This window comes from Poromitra crassiceps, assembly GCF_964638095.1.
Source record: "Poromitra crassiceps genome assembly, chromosome: 30".
NCBI lineage: Eukaryota > Metazoa > Chordata > Actinopteri > Beryciformes > Melamphaidae > Poromitra > Poromitra crassiceps.
In genome coordinates, this window is record NC_139652.1 from 16,815,090 (window position 1) to 16,832,921 (window position 17,832).

Here is a 17,832-nt window from a genome sequence, read left to right on the forward strand (position 1 = left end):
GAGACAAACAATTTTCAGGAAAACATTAATATGTTTTAAGTTTGTTTCCCCCCCTTAAAACACCACATCCTTATGTACAACTTAACTTACATCAGTTTGATTACCTCGTTAAGATTCTTGGCAGCTTAAAAAGTTGGGCAAACAAAGTTGTACGTGTGTGTGTGTGTGTGTGTGTGTGTGTGTGTGTGTGTTACCAGACTCGCCTATGGGAATGCCAACAGCCAGCCCTGCAGCCACCAGGCAGCCAGATGAAGCTCCACAGACTTTAGCGGCACCTTGAACCAGGCGTGGGACTCGCTCCAGCAAGCAGCTCAAAGCTCCCAGATAGTAAACACTCCTGAAGCCACAACCTGCAAAAGACAAGTTCCACTCCTCCTCCTCCTCCTCCCACTCAAACATCTTCTCTGATCACTCCACTGATCAACAGCCATCTGCCACTCAAAACTGCATCTCTGATACATCATCTTTGAAACAATCCATTTCCATATTTGGATTCCCTTTTAATATTCCAGTAACATGAGAGTCGTCTCATCTCCTCGACACTCAAAGGTGAAGTGGGCAGTGCTTCAGTTGGGTCCAGTCTGGTGTTGCACAACTTTACTAGGGTCAAACGTCACTTGGTTCAAAATAGAAGATGCATTGCTGGAACTGTACTTGACACCTGATACACTGCTTTTCAGTAAAGTCAACAAAGTCATTCAAACTGATTTTTCCACTTTAGTATCTTGAACATGTTTAGCTCCGCTTGGCAGATCAGCACATGTAATGTATATACAGCCTACAACACTTTTTTCCCCCTTGATTCGACTTCACATCATTATGTCCCACAGTACTACTACTGAAATATGAGAAGCGTCCTTAAAAATGCAGCCACTACAATATTTTCCACTGACTTCCTTAATTAGACATCCTGTTTCGTTAATTCTGTTCCCGTTGTATTTTGCATTTTGGATGGTGATTATGGAGGACCAAAATGTGATCAGAGGTCAATTAAATATGACCTAATTCAATAATATGAACATAGAAATGTAATATTGTAAAATTGGTGTATACTTTGGTTGATCATTTATGTAAATTATATGCATGTTTATTTTTATTCCCAAGTATTTAAACAATATTCACTTCGTAATTTAATTTTCTTTGAAGAGTTATGTGGAAAGTGACATGCACAGGTCAGTCAAGCTCACTCGTCACAATTAAACTTTATTTTTTTCAACATTTTATACAATTACATTTTGTTCAAGAGAAAAGATAAAACCATTTTTTTGACTCATCACCAGAATTGCATTTGATAGTCATATAACTGATTTATAGATCTCTATAATCAGTAATATATGTCGCCAGTTCCTTTGCCACTCTAGTGAGCATAGAAATAAATCAACGTTTCAATTTTCAGTCATTGAGAAATTCCCCCCTCTCTTTCAACGCCACTGTGAATATGTTTACTTGGACAAGGAGGTTGGGTCGTCTGAGCGTTTTACGGGTTGGAGGGTTGGTCGGACCCCATGTTTCGTATCCACCCCACGGCCCTGCCCAGCCCGAAACCCCACCCTGCGCTGGCAGGAGGAGGCGGTGCGGCGGCGGCGGCTTCACCAAACCCAGAGCTGGGGGGCGAGGTGGGCGTAGGGGGCGGAGTCGGGGGCAGGTAGTCCGGGTAGGCGTCGCCGGTGTTCCAGGAGAAGGCATAGCTGTCACTGGAAGTGACTTCTGGGATGGAAGGGTGAGCGCTCTGGGCCCACAGGTCCAGGTCAGACGGCAGGCTGGTGCATCTGCGCAGTGGCGGCTCACTGGGAAAGCAAAGAGTGGAGACCAAACGAGAAGGTTGGAGACGGAGGGATGTGTAAAAGGCAACTCACTCAATAGCATGACGATCAGGATAAGAACTGACACTGGAGGACCGGAGGATGATTATTACACTCCATACAGACCTGCTATCACCGTTCTCCGCCTTGTTCTTCCATGCTTGTTTGTAGATGCCTCCAGCCATGCCGTACAGCCAGCTCATGTCTCTGGACACATCCGGCATCCAGTCCACCAGTCTAGAAGACAATGTCATATTAATAACTCACAGGACATCATTTGACTATTTGTGCCTAACAGTTTGAGTAGATATGCTCCGATTCGCTCTCAGCCTCTTACCTCTGGGCAAGAGAGCATGCCGTCTCCATAGGGAGCGTGTAGGGCATCCGCAGGTACCTGGCCACTTTAGTGACCCGCGAGACCATACGACCAGTGGCATATCTCTCTCTGCAGGCCTCGCACAACACTGACACACAGATCAGAAAACAACTATTGAGTTTTTACAAAGTTCTAATGCGATGGACTTTTTGCAATATCACAGCGGCTCAGTGGTTTTCACAGTTTCCTCACAGTAAGAAGTTCCCAGGTTTGATACCAGAATTCAAAGTTTATAACCTTCCCTATTCAAAAATGACCTTTCAAGGTCAACTGTTTGTGATTAATTATTCTGCAATTGTCACTGGGAAAACAAAGTCAAAATGCCAATCAGTAATAAGATGCATCTTCTTCCAGAGATTCATTAAAATCTGACTAATGGGTGTACTGCAGCAAGTTCTACATTTTTACATGAGTGCCCCCATCAGGCCAATCAGTGTATAAAAAAAAAAGCCAGAACACAGTGGCAAGATGCATTATCATAGCCTGGGTAAACCCATCCCCCACGTGACCTGCTCTCAGACCTGTTCTCAGTCACTAGTGACTGGGAACTGAGAGAGCAGGTCACGTGGGGGCTGGGTTTACCTAGGCTAGCATTATCACTCCAAGTTTGGGCAAAATGGGACCTATAATGTAGCAGTTAATGTTGTAGCAGTTAGTTACTTTCAACATTTAATTATACTGCTCCATTAGGCCATTTATTTATTTATTTGTTCATTTATTTTTTTTAAGTTGGACCGCTAGGCAAAGATTCAGCATCCTTCCAAGTTTAATCAAAATCTGTATCTGTTTTTCTTTAACTGTAAAAGGAATCAAACCTGTGACCTTCAGGTTACGTCACAGTTTCACACTAGGCCAGCCTGTCCTTGAGTCATTGCTCTTACCCCTTTGGATGTTGACTGGGAGGTCCTGTATGAGCTGCTGGTCCAGCCACCAGTGCTCTTCCTGAGGAGGGTTCGGTGAGGAGGACCGTGCGTTCTCATCAGACTTTTCAGCTTCGGACGACACGTTCACCGGCTCACAACAAGCAGGTTTGGAGGCATCCAACTCCAAACTGCCCAGGGGAGACTCACTTTTGATTAGGTCTGTGATGGGCATTTGAAGTAAGACAGTTGAGGACAGAGACCGCTACGTTTCTCTGCTCTATCCGCCACTGTGGAAGGTTGTCATTTTTTGCAGGTTGCTCTCTAAGCGATCAGTAATTCATCCATAAGACAAAAACCCTAACCCCCCAAAAAAGCCTGTTGTTGCCCACCCTGTGTCTACATGAATATTCAATCGTTATGATGAAAAGTTAAGAACACTTCAGTATCCTGGATATGAGCTTACCGTTGTCTTGCAAGAAGCGGAGAGCATCCTTGTAGCCATTTTGGCAGATTTCAGCCATTATCTGTAGAATACAAAAAGGTCCCATCTCTGGTGTAGCAGTGAGGCAGGCTGTATGTACAGTATTATCTGTAGCAGTGAGGCAGGCTGTATGTACAGTATTATCTGTAGCAGTGAGGCAGGCTGTATGTACAGTATTATCTGTAGCATGTGGGAGGATCACACTATTCCCACCTGTTCCCTTCCACCCCGAACAGAGGAGGCGCTAGTGCAGCGACCAGGACACATACCCCTAATCCGGCTTCCCACCCGCAGACACAGCCAATCGTGCCTGTATGGACGCCCGACCAAGCCGGAGGTAACACGGGGTGCGACCCTCGTGTTGGTAGGCAGGGAATCTACGGCTACACTACCCGGATGTCCTAATTTACGACATAACTAACCTAGCCTAACCTATGTTATATTATAATATACTGGACTACTCCATACATGCATGTACTATTTTTGTGATTTTATGTTTCTATATTTTTTGTCTTCTGATTATTGATGCATACTTACACTGTCAAATTCCTCGTATGTAATCTGATTACTTACCGTGGCATAGAAAGTGATTGTGATTGTGAAAAACATCAAGCAACGATCTGCTGTGACTGACCTCGGGCTCGGGGGGGAAGAAGGTGGCGGCCACCCTGTACATGTTCTCCGCGTTGACCTGGATGCTGACGTTGTTGAAGCGGATCTCGTGGAAACTGAGCGTGCTCCCCCGGGGGCAGATGTCGCTCTCGCCCGCGAAGGCGGAGATCGTGATGGTGTTCCTCAGGTGACAGCGTGGCAGGTTGTCACTGATGGCACCGTCCACATAGCGCTGAGTGGGAAGAGAGGAAGGAGGTGTGGATCAGAGGGTGGAGTTTGATAGCGCTGAGTGCTAAGAGAGGGGAGGTGGTGTGGATCAGAGGGTGGAGTTTGATAGCGCTGAGTGGGAAGAGAGGGGAGGTGGTGTGGATCAGAGGGTGGAGTTTGATAGCGCTGAGTGGGAAGAGAGGGGAGGTGGTGTGGATCAGAGGGTGGAGTTTGATAGCGCTGAGTGGGAAGAGAGGAAGGAGGTGGTGTGGATCAGAGGGTGGAGTTTGATAGCGCTGAGTGGGAAGAGAGGGGAGGTGGTGTGGATCAGAGGGTGGAGTTTGATAGCGCTGAGTGGGAAGAGAGGGGAGGTGGTGTGGATCAGAGGGTGGAGTTTGATAGCGCTGAGTGGGAAGAGAGGGGAGGTGGTGTGGATCAGAGGGTGGAGTTTGATAGCGCTGAGTGGGAAGAGAGGGGAGGTGGTGTGGATCAGAGGGTGGAGTTTGATAGCACTGAGTGGGAAGAGAGGGGAGGTGGTGTGGATCAGAGGGTGGAGTTTGATAGCGCTGAGTGGGAAGAGAGGGGAGGTGGTGTGGATCAGAGGGTGGAGTTTGATAGCGCTGAGTGGGAAGAGAGGAAGGAGGTGGTGTGGATCAGAGGGTGGAGTTTGATAGCGCTGAGTGGGAAGAGAGGGGAGGTGGTGTGGATCAGAGGGTGGAGTTTGATAGCGCTGAGTGGGAAGAGAGGAAGGAGGTGGTGTGGATCAGAGGGTGGAGTTTGATAGCGCTGAGTGGGAAGAGAGGGGAGGTGGTGTGGATCAGAGGGTGGAGTCTGGAATGTATTCAGGGAACGTAAGAAACAACCGCATTATTGCCAAAGCAGTGGGCGGCTGTCTTTATTCAAATACTGTGCAATTTCTGTCCCATACTAGCTTTACTTATATAGATCGATAAACAATGGTGCAATATTTGACTTATAGCCTTGTTTACAATCCAGTGTGGTTACTAGACTGTACATATATACAATTCTTATTTGATTTTAATCCTTCTTATACATATTTAGCTCTACACCACACTCATTGTATATAATGTAAATAGCAGCTAACTTGCTTTATATATGATCACCACTGTCCTTGCTTGTTCGTTTTAGCTTGTATGCACACCTTTAGTTTTTTATTTTGTAAATACATTGAGAGCAACGTATAACCGAGTCAAATTCCCTGTATGTCTACATACTTGGCCAATAAAGCTGATTCTGACTCTGAAAGAGCATTTGGCACATCCACTCTTTTGACAAAATGGACTGACTTGGTGAATCCAGATAAAAACTATGATTCCTTATTTATTTTTTACGTATTAAAATCAAGTTGTCATGTAGGCAAGTTGTGGATGAAGGGGAGGCTTTAGGTTAAAGAAGTGCAATGAATGAATCAAATTGAGAGGTTAATGCCATGGAAATAACTTTAACGACTTTATTGTGATATCCTGATGAATTATTTTATACTGTGTGCTTGTTGGTGTATTGTATTTTATAATTATTCAAATAAATTCAATCAATCAAGTGCACTTGATTGATTAATTGAATTTATTCAAACAATTAAAGTCTACCATTAGAGTCTATCAGCAGCGGTGGCTCCTCAGAGGCAGGAGCAAGGGAGGCAGTTACAAATAACCAGGAAGAGAGCTGGTGCTCTCCTCTTCTCTCCTGGCCCGGAAACCAGGAAGAGCCAGTGTCTGTGCTGGAGGAACGTGCACATCCAAATATGATGTGAAAGTCAAGTGTATTTGGACGCACTGGGCAGTGGGAATGAGAACCTGTGCGCGGCCACAGTGCAGTGGAGTCATAGTCATAGTCATAGGGCAGGGCTACTAATACACTTCCTGCACACAAGGTGAAAAGTTGTATATTAGCATAATTATCGCTGGTCCACTCACCACTCCACGGTATGTCGGTGGGATGATACCACAATAGAAAGGGATGAAGCAGCTGCATATGAGGGCCTGGGAGACACAGATGTTAGACAGATATTTTGACATATTGTTAGAGAAAGACTCCCAGCCTGTGGAAACAAACACAAACCACAAAGGAGTAAGACTATTATCTGGACGGGTTGTCATCCTTTCCTCCAACACCGAAACAAGTTTTCAATGTAGGTGCTCACCCTAGTTTAATAGCACAAAGAATAGTTATATCAGGTGTGATGGTGCATAACAGACCAAGGTGAGAAGTAAGCGGTGCAGACATGAGTGTCATAAATCACTGATGACATCACAATTGGTTAAGTGACATCACTGATGACATAGTATATGACATCACTCAGGGGCGGACTGGGATCATAATTCAGGCCGGGCATTAGATACCAAGCAGGCCAGGCCGATACGGGCCGACGCGCCCGATTTGGGCCGTTTGAAGCCCGATTTGGGTCGTTTGAACTTGAAGCCATATTTGGGCCTTTTGAAGCCCAATTTGGGCCATTTGAAGCCCAATTTGGGTCGTTTGAAGCCAGATTTGGGCCGTTTGAAGCCCAATTTGGGCCGAGTCCAATTTTACAATGAGATGCACCCACTTTAACCCTGAAGTGTAATTATTACTTCAGACTAACTAATAAAGTAATAAAACCACTAGTAAACCAGTAGGCGGTGCCTGGCCTGCTGTTCAGTGAGTGGCCTGACTGCGGGCACAAAAAAAAAAAAAAAAAAAAAAAAAATTGCAGGCCAGGCCAGGCCATCCGGGCATTTGCCCGACGTGCCCGATTATGCAGTCCACGCCTGACATCACTGATGATGTCACAATGTCTATGACATCACTGAGAATGTCAATGTCTATGATATCATCTGTGGGACATCATCAGTGGGTATGACATCAGTCACCAGTGGCCACCACTCGACGATTGTGGGACATGACATCATCAGTCACATCACTCTGATTGTGGGGCATGACATCATCAGTTGGGGGTGTTTGCATGCTCAGTTGATGTTGTTAACTAATATGACATCATGAGAACAGTGAAGCCGCTTCTATGATGGACTTTGTATGACATTATCATCACCACTGGCCACCACTTTAAAGAAGCGGCTGCTTCTTCTATAGACGGTGCGTGCCGTAACAGATGGACAAAGGACACACAAAGTCAGTTATAAAAGCTGCTGCACTGCTTAATAAAAATAAACACAACTCCATCCTGCTCCAGTCAGAACATCAGAGTGACTCCTCATATTCCATGGAAAACTTGTCTTTCTCAAGAAATACCTTGCATAATCGCCTCCATGTTGAATCATTTCTCCTCTCCCACTTCTTCCTCCCCCACTTCCTCAAATAAAATAAGAACTCTCTCTCTAGTCAGCTCTTAGACTCTCTTTCACATCACAGGACCCATCCAGCCCTGACTCCTGCTGCTCGTAGTGCTGCTGATCGACAAACTGAAGCTTCTGCTGAATGTGAGTCGTACCTGGATGAGTTCCTCTCTGCTGTCGAACTCCGACGCCAACGCGTTCTTCCCGTTGGCCACTCTGGTGAGGGACACGCACAGCTTCCCAGAGGCTCGCACGTGGGCATCTTCTGGAAGGTCCCCCTCAAGGATGTCCCGCACTATCTGCATCAGGTTGAAGGCCGGGTGCAGCGGTCCCAGCTTATGCTTTCTGGCCTCTTTAGCCATATACATCAAGTCAGCGCAGGTTTTTTCTGTGCAGGGTGACACACTGATTAGCTAGCTAACTGCATGGTGGCAATGACACACACACACACACACACACACACACACACACACACACACACACACACAGACACACACACACACACACACACACACACACACACACACACACACACACACACACACACACACAGCTGAAGTTATTTTACAACATGGAGTATATCCATTAGAAATTGTGACGTGCAAAGTTCATCACTGAATATCTCTATCACTGTAAACTAAAATCCTTATTATGCTTGTCTTAACTACTACTAACCTACTATGATGTGAAATAGGCCCCCCCCCCCCTCTCTCTCTCTCTCTCTCTCTCTCTCTCTCTCTCTCTCTCTCTCTCTCTCTCTCTCTCTCTCTCTCTCTCTCTCTCTCTCTCTCTCTCTCTCTCTCTCTCTCTCTCTCTCGACTTTGACCTTATCACAGTGCAGATTGCGGATTAATCTAATCTTCATCTGTCAGACCGAAGGTTGAACATTGTGTAGAACACTGATTCTCATATCATATGTTCATATAATTTTCATATCAAGGACCTCTCAGGACACAGTAGAGCCACAGCTTTGGACAGTCATTCCTACATTCTCGAATTAACTGAAGTTTAAAGGTCCCATATCATGCTATTTTTAACTATAAAACATGTCTCATGGGTCATTAAAACAATGTTATTCTATTGCAAAAACAAACAAAAACAAACCAGCCTCTGTGGGACTTCTCTATGTGCTCTGTCTCTCCCCCTCATTAACTATGCACTGTTTTGATAAGATAAGATAAGATAAGATAAGATAAGATAAGATAAGATAAGATGATCTGTTGGGATAGATCCAACATTTGCTTTCTGTAAATGTTTCGATGCTACACAGCTATTCAGTTGGCGTTAACATACGACTTCCTTCCTTAATAGGCCTAAGTGTAAATACAAGCAATTGGCACTTGGTGTGCAGGTCGTCCAGTGGAAAGTGAGTATATAGTTGGAAGAGTGGGGGAATAACACCAGTCACAGTGATGAACCATTGATACGGTATACCCAAGCCAATTGTGATGTACCAAATAAGTATGGTTGTGGTGGTGGATTAACAAAGTTTTGAAGTGAGACAGCATCTGAGTGATTTTAACCAATCGCCTGCAGTGCCAGATAGGAGAGAATCAGCCATAGCCAAGAGTAGGTGCCATTTTTTTAAAAGGTAACTTGGATCTCATTTGGCATTCAAATCTGTTCAAAAACAGTTCAATCAAATTATGCAAGTGTTTGAATACACAAAATAGAGCCTCTGTTTTTCACTGCACCGTTGAACGCCGAGGTCAGAAATGGTACTTGGAACTAAAATGACGGATCAAAATGTCAGAATTAAATATGTTTCCATGAAATATTGTAGATGGATCAAGTGGATGTGGATACAAGCTGCACTCCCTTCAATACATTCACATTCAGAACCTTGGTGCAGCAAAGTACCAGCATCCTGAAACTGTTGTACCTCAGTATATCAAGAAGCCTACAGTATGTAGGCTACGCCTCCTGTGCATCCTCAAACATACCATTCATTTCATAACAATCTTAAAAAAAAAACATGTCTGAATATGCAATTTGGAAACTTTTTTCTTATTTTTCCCAACTGGAAAAAGTAGTTAAATATTGTTAGATAAGTTGATAGCCTACTAATCAGACTCATTTTAAGATATAGATATCAATTCTAAAAGTTGATATATTATCAAATGAAACTGCTTTACTGGTGTAATCTATGTCGGATTATAAAGAGAGGAGATCATAATCATTAAAAAAAAGCCACTGCCAGGTATGTGGCCTGTGTTTGCATTAAATTGACAGATTTTTGCATTGAGTTTGTGTCGAGGCCAACACTCACCTATTGGGAACCCAATAGCAAGAACCGCAGCCATCAAAGCACCTGCAGAAGCTCCATAGATTTTGGAGGCGTCTTGAATGAGGCGAGGGAAACGTTCCAGGATACAAGCACTGGCACCTATATAATAAATGCCCATAAACCCGCAGCCTGCAAAAGAGATACTCCATTCCTTCTCCAAGTCAAACATCTTCTCGGGTGCAACTTAACAAACAGAGGCCCAGCTGTGTGCGAGTAGCCTACCCTAATTAACTTGTGGACATTTATATTGAAAGTTATGGATGGCATGCCACCTTTTCCACGAATCAACCGATTGCAAGTTGGCACTATCATATCACCTGAACTGGCATCCAAAGGTGAAGCGATGACAACAAGCCATTAGCCTATGCAATTTTAGTTAATCAAGAGCTCTTTTCCTATTGGCTGTACAAGTCACATGACAGGAGGAGCAGTAACCTCGCGTCACCAGGCTCTTCTCGGCGAGAAAGAGCCTTGCTTCCGTTCACCCTACCTGGTTCCGGCCTAGAGCCCGCCCTAGACAGGAAAGGCAGCGTTTCTAGCTCGTCAACTTTTACGTTAACTTGACAATTTGACACAAGTATCAGAACGGCAAACAACAAAACAAAAGATGGACGTACCGAACAAAGTTTTTGAAGAAGTTATTTTAGAAACATTGCGGATTCACAATATCACATCTTTTAAGCCAATACAGAAGCTTTGCATCAGACAATTAGCTAATCGAGGCGAGACGTCAAGCTAACGGCAACAAAGACGTTTTTTGGCGCACTGCCTTCCGGTGTTCATTCTGGTTCCGTGGTTTACGCCCCATGACAAAAAGCGGGGTGAAAGGTGCCCAGACTAGAGGAGCAGAGTCCCTCACTCACACTCACAATCCTGGGTGTGTTGTACACGTTACAGTAGGCTACGTTCTGTGTTTTGGCACATAGTTATATCCGTTAAAATGAAGATACCACTGGTGGACTTCAGCGCATACAGCCTGAATGAGGAGGAGGTTTTGGCCGAGCAGCTGCAGCACTTGGGCAAAGAGTTGAGAATAGCCTTTACAGACGTTGGGTTTGTCTATCTGAAAAACTCCGGGATAAGTCACGAGGAGGTGAGTAGCCTACATCAGAGACCACATACAAAAGAGTTCAAATCTACCCTTTTATGAACTTATGAGTATGTGCACTGTATGTACTGTAGGTAGCCTACATTACATTACATACAGTGCCAATGTATAGGCGTAATAGGACGTGTGTGTGTGTGTGTGTGTGTGTGTGTGTGTGTGTGTGTGTGTGTGTGTGTGTGTGTGTGTGTGTGTGTCTCTGTGTGTGTGTGTGTGTGTGTGTGTGTGTGTGTGTGTGTGTGTGTGTGTGTGTGTGTGTGTGTGTGTGTGTGTGTGTGTGTGTGTGTGTGTGTGCGTGCGTGTGTGTTTGTGTCAAGAATGATGTGTTATTTGTATGCTGTAATGTTTTCAAGGTGGACTCTGGGAAGATTAGCCAATGGGCTAAAAGAGATCCCAAAAAAACCCAAATCAAATCAACATATTCTTTTATGAACTTGACCATGTTCATTGTAATGTCAAAGAAAAAATATTCTAATTTAGAACATACAATAAAAGCATTTTGCAACTATTCGGTGGCCTGTACACAAGTTGACGCACAATCTATTGAATAATGCAACGTAAACAAGCTTATATTGTACATGAATAAATCATCATATCTTTGCTTAGGAGCAACAAGTCAACAAGTAATATTTGCAGTAAGTAAAGCAGATTCTTTATCACAACTTTGATGCATTTTGGCATGTTCTATTAATACCTCATTAATACCTCATTGATCTGAATCAGGAGTGCTGCTGGTGGAATTTAACCAATAGAATGGCTGGGATGGAAATAGTGGTTTGGAACCCACTGACACAGAAAAATACAGGGTTGTCTTGATGTTTTTCTAGAGCTGAATATAGCTAGATTTGATTTGATATGATATGATTTGATTTGATTTGATTTGTGCCTTTTTATTTCTCATCTGTTTTGATAGATAGATCGTGTTATGAACATTTAATCTGTTTTCATATAGATAGACCGTGTTATGAACATTTAATCTGTTTTCATAGATAGACTGTCTTATGGACATTTCATCTGTTTTCATAGATAGACTGTCTTATGGACATTTCATCTGTTTTCATAGATAGACCGTGTTATGGACATTTCCAAGAAGTTCTTCTTGCAGCCTGATGAGCTGAAGCTGCCCTTCAGCAGAAAGAGCTTTGCCAACAATCCAAACCATGGCTGGGTGTCCTCTGAGACTGAGAGGTAGGCTGGGTGTCCTCTGAGACTGAGAGGTAGGCTGGGTGTCAGAAACCTGACACAGCACCCAGTTCTTACCTGCACAATGTACTGCACACATAGGCATATTTCACATTTATATTGATTTTTGAATAACTATATTTGCAGGTTGAATCCACATCAGCCGGGAGACTTAAAGGAGGCGTTCAACACAGCTTCTCTCCGCACTGACATAGTAATGACGCACCAAGCCACAGTTTGCTGTCATACTTTTCATTCATTTAGTCTAATTACATAGCAGGGAGTTGTCCTGAGCTAAACCACCTTTATGGTGGCTGTAGTCTGTAGATGATCAGTTTCATATCAGGGTGTCAAAGTGCAAAAATTCTTTCTGTTGCAGACAGAAAGGTATTTATCTGATAAGTCTTGTCTTGTCTTGTCTTCTCCTCTTGTCTCCTCTCCTCTTGTCTCCTCTTCTCTTCTCTCCTCTCCTCTTCTCCTCTTGTCTCCTCTTCTCCTCTTCTCTTCTCTCCTCTCCTCTTGTCTCCTCTCCTCTTCTCCTCTCCTCTTGTCTCCTCTCCTCTCTCCTCTCCTCTTGTCTCCTCTCCTCTTGTCTCCTCTTCTCTTGTCTCCTCTCCTCTTCTCTTCTCTTGTCTTGTCTCCTCTCCTCTTGTCTCCTCTCCTCTTGTCTCCTCTCTCCTCTCCTCTTGTCTCCTCTCCTCTTGTCTCCTCTCTCCTCTCCTCTTGTCTCCTCTCTCCTCTCCTCTTCTCTTCTCTTGTAGAAATGGCCGTCGTCTGGTGCTGTGGCAGGTTTCCAGGAGGTCCAGAAGTCTTTCTTCCTGCGCTGTAAGGAGCTGTCTCTGCGGGTGCTGAGGGTGATAGCCCACAGTCTGGCTCTGGACCCTCAGGTGTTCCTCGGCGCACACCGCTTCATAGGGAGTACGTACCACTCACTGCACACCGCTTCATAGGGAGTACGTACCACTCACTGCACACCGCTTCATAGGGAGTACGTACCACTCACTGCACACCGCTTCATAGGGAGTACGTACCACTCACTGCACACCGCTTCATAGGGAGTACGTACCACTCACTGCACACCGCTTCATAGGGAGTACGTACCACTCACTGCACACCGCTTCATAGGGAGTACGTACCACTCACTGCACACCGCTTCATAGGGAGTACGTACCACTCACTGCACACCGCTTCATAGGGAGTACGTACCACTCACTGCACACCGCTTCATAGGGAGTACGTACCACTCACTGCACACCGCTTCATAGGGAGTACGTACCACTCACTGCACACCGCTTCATAGGGAGTATGTACCACTCACTGCACACCGCTTCATAGGGAGTACGTACCACTCACTGCACACCGCTTCATAGGGAGTACGTACCACTCACTGCTGCTGTTGAACAACAGTATAATAATAACCATTAAGAGGGAAGCCCAGTATTAGAGAGACTGTCTTTCAACCAGACTGCCTGGGTTCAAGCCCCCGTGGCAGCAAGTATTCGCCATGCGGAAGTGCCTTTGAGCAAGGGACTGAATCCCTTCCAAACAATTGTAGTAAATGTAGGCCAGTCCTTTAGGCCAGTGATTCTCAAAGTTTTTCATGTTGTGACGGCACGGTGGCTCAGTGGTTAGCACTGTTGCCTCACAGCAAGAAGGTCCCGGGTTCGAATCCCGGTCCGTCCCAGGTCCTTTCTGTGTGGAGTTTGCATGTTCTCCCCGTGTTCGTGTGGGTTTTCTCCGGGTGCTCTGGTTTCCTCCCACCATCATCAAAGAAAGACATGTACAGTATGTTAGGGTTAAGGCCTAAACATGGTCGTCCGTCCGCCTCGAATTGGAGCCGTCTCGCCGTCTGGCGGCGCCAGCGACCCCTACATGCTCGGACGCCACTACGCCCTCCCTCCCTCCTCCTGTGGAAGCTCCGTGTGAAAATGGCGGAGATTGTGTGCCAGGCAGTCTGAATGAAATTGAATGTAACGTTCCCAATTCTATGTATTAAATTCTAAAAAACGACCCTCAACATTTGGGAAGGCTAAGCCACACAACTAGTTTGTTATAATCTAACGTCATGCTTTGAAAGGCGACTTTACGACGATGAGCCAAGGCAACGGCCAGTCACAACTCTCCTGCAGCTGACGTCACGCACGTATCGTCGGCGCTGAGTCACATTTTCGAGCAGCCCCCGTCAGCCGACGGCGCCCCCTCCCCGTAGGACGGCGCTCCACCCGCCGTCCTACGGGGAGGGCGGGGCGAGGCTCTGACGGACGACCATGTTTAGGCCTTTAAGACTCCTGTCAGGGCCCCTGACCAAGGCACTGGCAAAAGAACTGGAGTTGGTCCCCGGGCGCTGCACTGCAGCTGCCCACTGCTCCTAGTTCTAGGAAGGTTCCTAGTAGAGGATGGGTCAAATGCAGCAGATGAATTTCCCCATGGGGATAAATAAAGGATAACTTAACTTAACTTATATCAATCCCTCATTTAGTCCACATTCGGGCCACGGACCCCCATTTGATGAGCTTTTGTTTCTCTGACTCAAATCTGAGAATATTTGTATCACTAGATATGATTATGTCCAGAATCCCATAACGGTCTGTATTGTAGGTAGAGAGATAACAGTGAAACACTTATTCTTCTACATTCTTTAATTGTGATCACTTCTTGTAAATGAATTAAGCTTAACACTTCATTTATGTGCTGGGGACCCCCTAAAAGCCCCTGAAGGACCCCTGCTGGTCCCTGGACCCCACATTGAGGACCACTGTCTGATTGACAGTGGACCTCTGATTGAGATTGAGATTGTACTGATTGAGGAATATGAATGGCAGCAGTAACATGGGACAGTGTGTTGTGTTGTGTCCTCCTGCAGCGGATGAGAACGGCACCACGCTGCGCTCCCTCTACTACCCCCCAGTAGACAGTGAGAAGGTGAAGGTGGGCCAGCTGCGGTGCGGAGAGCATTCAGACTACGGCAGCATCACGCTGGTGTTTCAGAGCCAGGAGGGAGGCCTGCAGGTAACACCACAGGGACACAACGCACAGGCAAAGGTACAGAAGGACGGGGGGACAACCAGAGGGACGTAAGTGACATTTGACTTTTATAGGAGAGACAAAACCAAAAAATGACCATACATTGTCCTGACTTTGTTTATTTAATTCAGTCTTTCATATGACAACATGTGGATGACAATATACTTAATCAACAATATTTTGACATGAATTGAAATAAATGTTTTTCTACTGTATCTTTTTAAGTGCACTTACGCCGACGCAAATTGTTCAGTGTTAGGTCTTTTGCTTTTTGATTAATAACTCTGGATTGGTTTATAAATTGCGTGCTCTTTTATCAGTAGTAAGAGCTTTCATTTGATATACGTATATAACTCACTTTCGCCCCAAAATGTCACTTACTCCTTGGTTGGAATTTTTATGTCACCTAATGATACAGTACACAGTGACCTCACCGCTAACAAATTTCAGTTTTCCATGAAGTAAAAGTAATGAGACTTTGATATAAAAATACATTTATAATTTTTGGGGGGACAACTCATTTAATTTCAGTGTGACTTTAAAATCAACGTTTCCCAGAGTGAATGCTTGGCCGTTTTGACATTTTGTTACTAGTTGAATCAATGTTCAGGGCTGTAACAGGCCTCTGACACCTGTTCTCCTCCAGGTCCTCAGCCGCACAGGTGACTACATCTCTGTTCTCCTCCAGGTCCTCAGCAGCACAGGTGACTACATCTCCGTTCCCAGCATACCCGGAACAGTCCTGATCAACATCGCTGACCTGCTGCAGCGCTGGACCAGCGACCAGCTCATCTCTGCGGTCAGTGAGGGAGATGCATATTTGTGTCGCAACCACACGACAGAGTTTAAGTAGATTCAAAAAATGCCTCCTCCATTACATGTGCAGTCTCCAGCCCTTTTTTTCACCTGACAGCGAGGGGTTTCACCGGCGGGACATGGCGTATGGGAGGATCATGCTATTCCCCCAGTTCCCCTCCCCCTGAACATGCACCCAGACTGACCAGAGGAGGCACTAGTGCAACGACCAGGACTCATACCCCACCGGCTTCCCACCAACAACAGACACGGCCAATTGTGTCTGTAGGAACGTCTGGCCAAGCCGGAGGTACCGCTGCCGGGAATCGAACCCGGGTCTCCGCGGTGGTAGGAGGGTGTGTTTACGTCTACACTACCCAGACGCCCCACAATGTATTTTTTTAAACCTTTATAATTTGAATTGAACAGTGTTACAGACATATTACAAGCTACAAGAGACATTTTACAAAAAGCACAAAGCTATCTCCAAGGATTACACTCAACAAAGAACTGTTCAAGGCTTCACAGCTCTTCTTTTCTGCTTTCAAGGTTTTTCGCCCAGGTGCTGTAATAATGTAATTTCTGATTTCTACATTTGCATGTACTGTATTTAATATTGCTATTATCCCTCAGTGCATCAGTGTTTCCATGCGTCCGCTTCAATCTTTCATCAGATGCTGTTGTTTGAGCGCTTTACATTGTTCAATTAGGTAACCTACAAAACAGGAGTCCGCCATCTTATTATGCAAAGGAACCACTTGTGATGTCGTCACTTACTGACCTACCTGCAGGTCAAAACATTAATTATAACGTAGCCCTCATCTTAACCCCAGTGTTAAACCTAGATGACAAATTCATTTATTTGCATTCTCAATGATTTGTGTAGATTGTGCTTTTTGACTAACTATAGTATAATCCTATACAACATTTTAGAAGGATACAGTATAATAATCACAGCAAATCTGTAAGAACTGTATACATGCCATATTCTAGGAAAATTATACCATGGAAGATAAAACAAAAATACTATATCACATTTGAGTACCACAGACACATTTCTGTACTGCAAATCCCTATAGGAATAGGAGATACAAAAAATAAACTTTGAGTACAATAGTCATATTATAAGAGCCTATAGAAATATGATAGGCATAATATATCATTAAGAAGAGATAACGTGAAAGCCTCTTATTGCAGTTTTCCCCTCTCCTCCAGGTCCACAGGGTTTTGCTGCCCCCTGCTGGCGACTGCAGTACTCGTCAGTCACTGGCTTTCTTCGTGCAGCCGGATGACGAAGCTCTGGTGACCTGCTGCGATGGCTCCAACAAATACCCTCCGGTCAAAGCGGGCGCCTACCTCATCGAGCGCTTCAACCACTCGTACAGGCGCAAGTGAATTTACATCCATAGAGCCCCATCCATATACATTCAAACTGCTGGTGTAGGTCAGTTTGCTATAGTTAATTTAGTTCAAGTCTAAAAACACCATAGGCCTGTCAAATCATCACCTGAAGTCCATCATGCAGTATCTCTAAAACATAGATGATTCAGATCGGAGATGTTTATCTTTTAGACAAAATTGAGAAGGGAGCTCCTTGAATTTTACAAAAGTAGTATTTAATCCCGAAGTAATATATTCGTGTACACAGCAGTGTTACAGACAGAATATATCTTCAAAAGGGGTACACGGGCAAACAAAACGCTAGCGTTTTGTTTGCCCGTGTACCCCTTTTGAAGATATATTCTGTCTGTAACACTGCTGTGTACACGAATATATTACTTCGGGATTAAATACTACTTTTGTAA

At 44.9% G+C, this 17,832-nt stretch overlaps 3 protein-coding genes across 4 annotated transcripts in view; 1 reads left to right on the forward strand and 2 right to left on the reverse strand.

Annotated features, from left to right (window-relative positions):
• LOC310800441 (patatin-like phospholipase domain-containing protein 2) overlaps positions 1 to 399 on the reverse strand; it is a gene marked incomplete at both ends in the record, with an annotated part of 6,089 nt that extends 5,690 nt beyond the window's left edge. Inside the window, one exon of the mRNA XM_083663036.1 lies at positions 195 to 399. Within this exon, the coding sequence (XP_083519162.1) occupies positions 195 to 399 (205 nt within the window). The remainder of the gene's footprint in view (positions 1 to 194) is intronic.
• A 1,078-nt stretch (positions 400 to 1,477) lies between these two features.
• Positions 1,478 to 10,090, reverse strand: LOC310800443 (patatin-like phospholipase domain-containing protein 2; the record flags this gene model as incomplete). Its single annotated transcript, XM_083663038.1, has 9 exons — positions 1,478 to 1,787; positions 1,929 to 2,039; positions 2,140 to 2,266; positions 3,060 to 3,260; positions 3,505 to 3,565; positions 4,157 to 4,366; positions 6,276 to 6,341; positions 7,790 to 8,022; positions 9,904 to 10,090. The coding sequence occupies 9 exons, from the start codon at positions 10,088 to 10,090 to the stop codon at positions 1,478 to 1,480; spliced, it is 1,506 nt and encodes a 501-aa protein (XP_083519164.1).
• A 721-nt stretch (positions 10,091 to 10,811) lies between these two features.
• Positions 10,812 to 17,435, forward strand: LOC310800329 (uncharacterized protein). Of its 2 annotated transcripts, XM_083662922.1 has the most exons (8): positions 10,812 to 11,014; positions 12,090 to 12,214; positions 12,356 to 12,422; positions 12,970 to 13,126; positions 15,072 to 15,217; positions 15,879 to 15,894; positions 15,937 to 16,031; positions 17,243 to 17,435. In XM_083662922.1, exons 1-8 carry the CDS (start codon positions 10,862 to 10,864, stop codon positions 17,420 to 17,422), a joined length of 939 nt encoding a protein of 312 aa, XP_083519048.1. In that variant the 5' UTR covers positions 10,812 to 10,861; the 3' UTR covers positions 17,423 to 17,435. The 2 variants fall into 2 exon arrangements, with proteins under 2 accessions (XP_083519048.1, XP_083519047.1); XM_083662921.1 differs by lacking the exon at positions 15,879 to 15,894 and having other exon boundaries at positions 15,921 to 16,031.
• Positions 17,436 to 17,832: the final 397 nt, after the last annotated feature.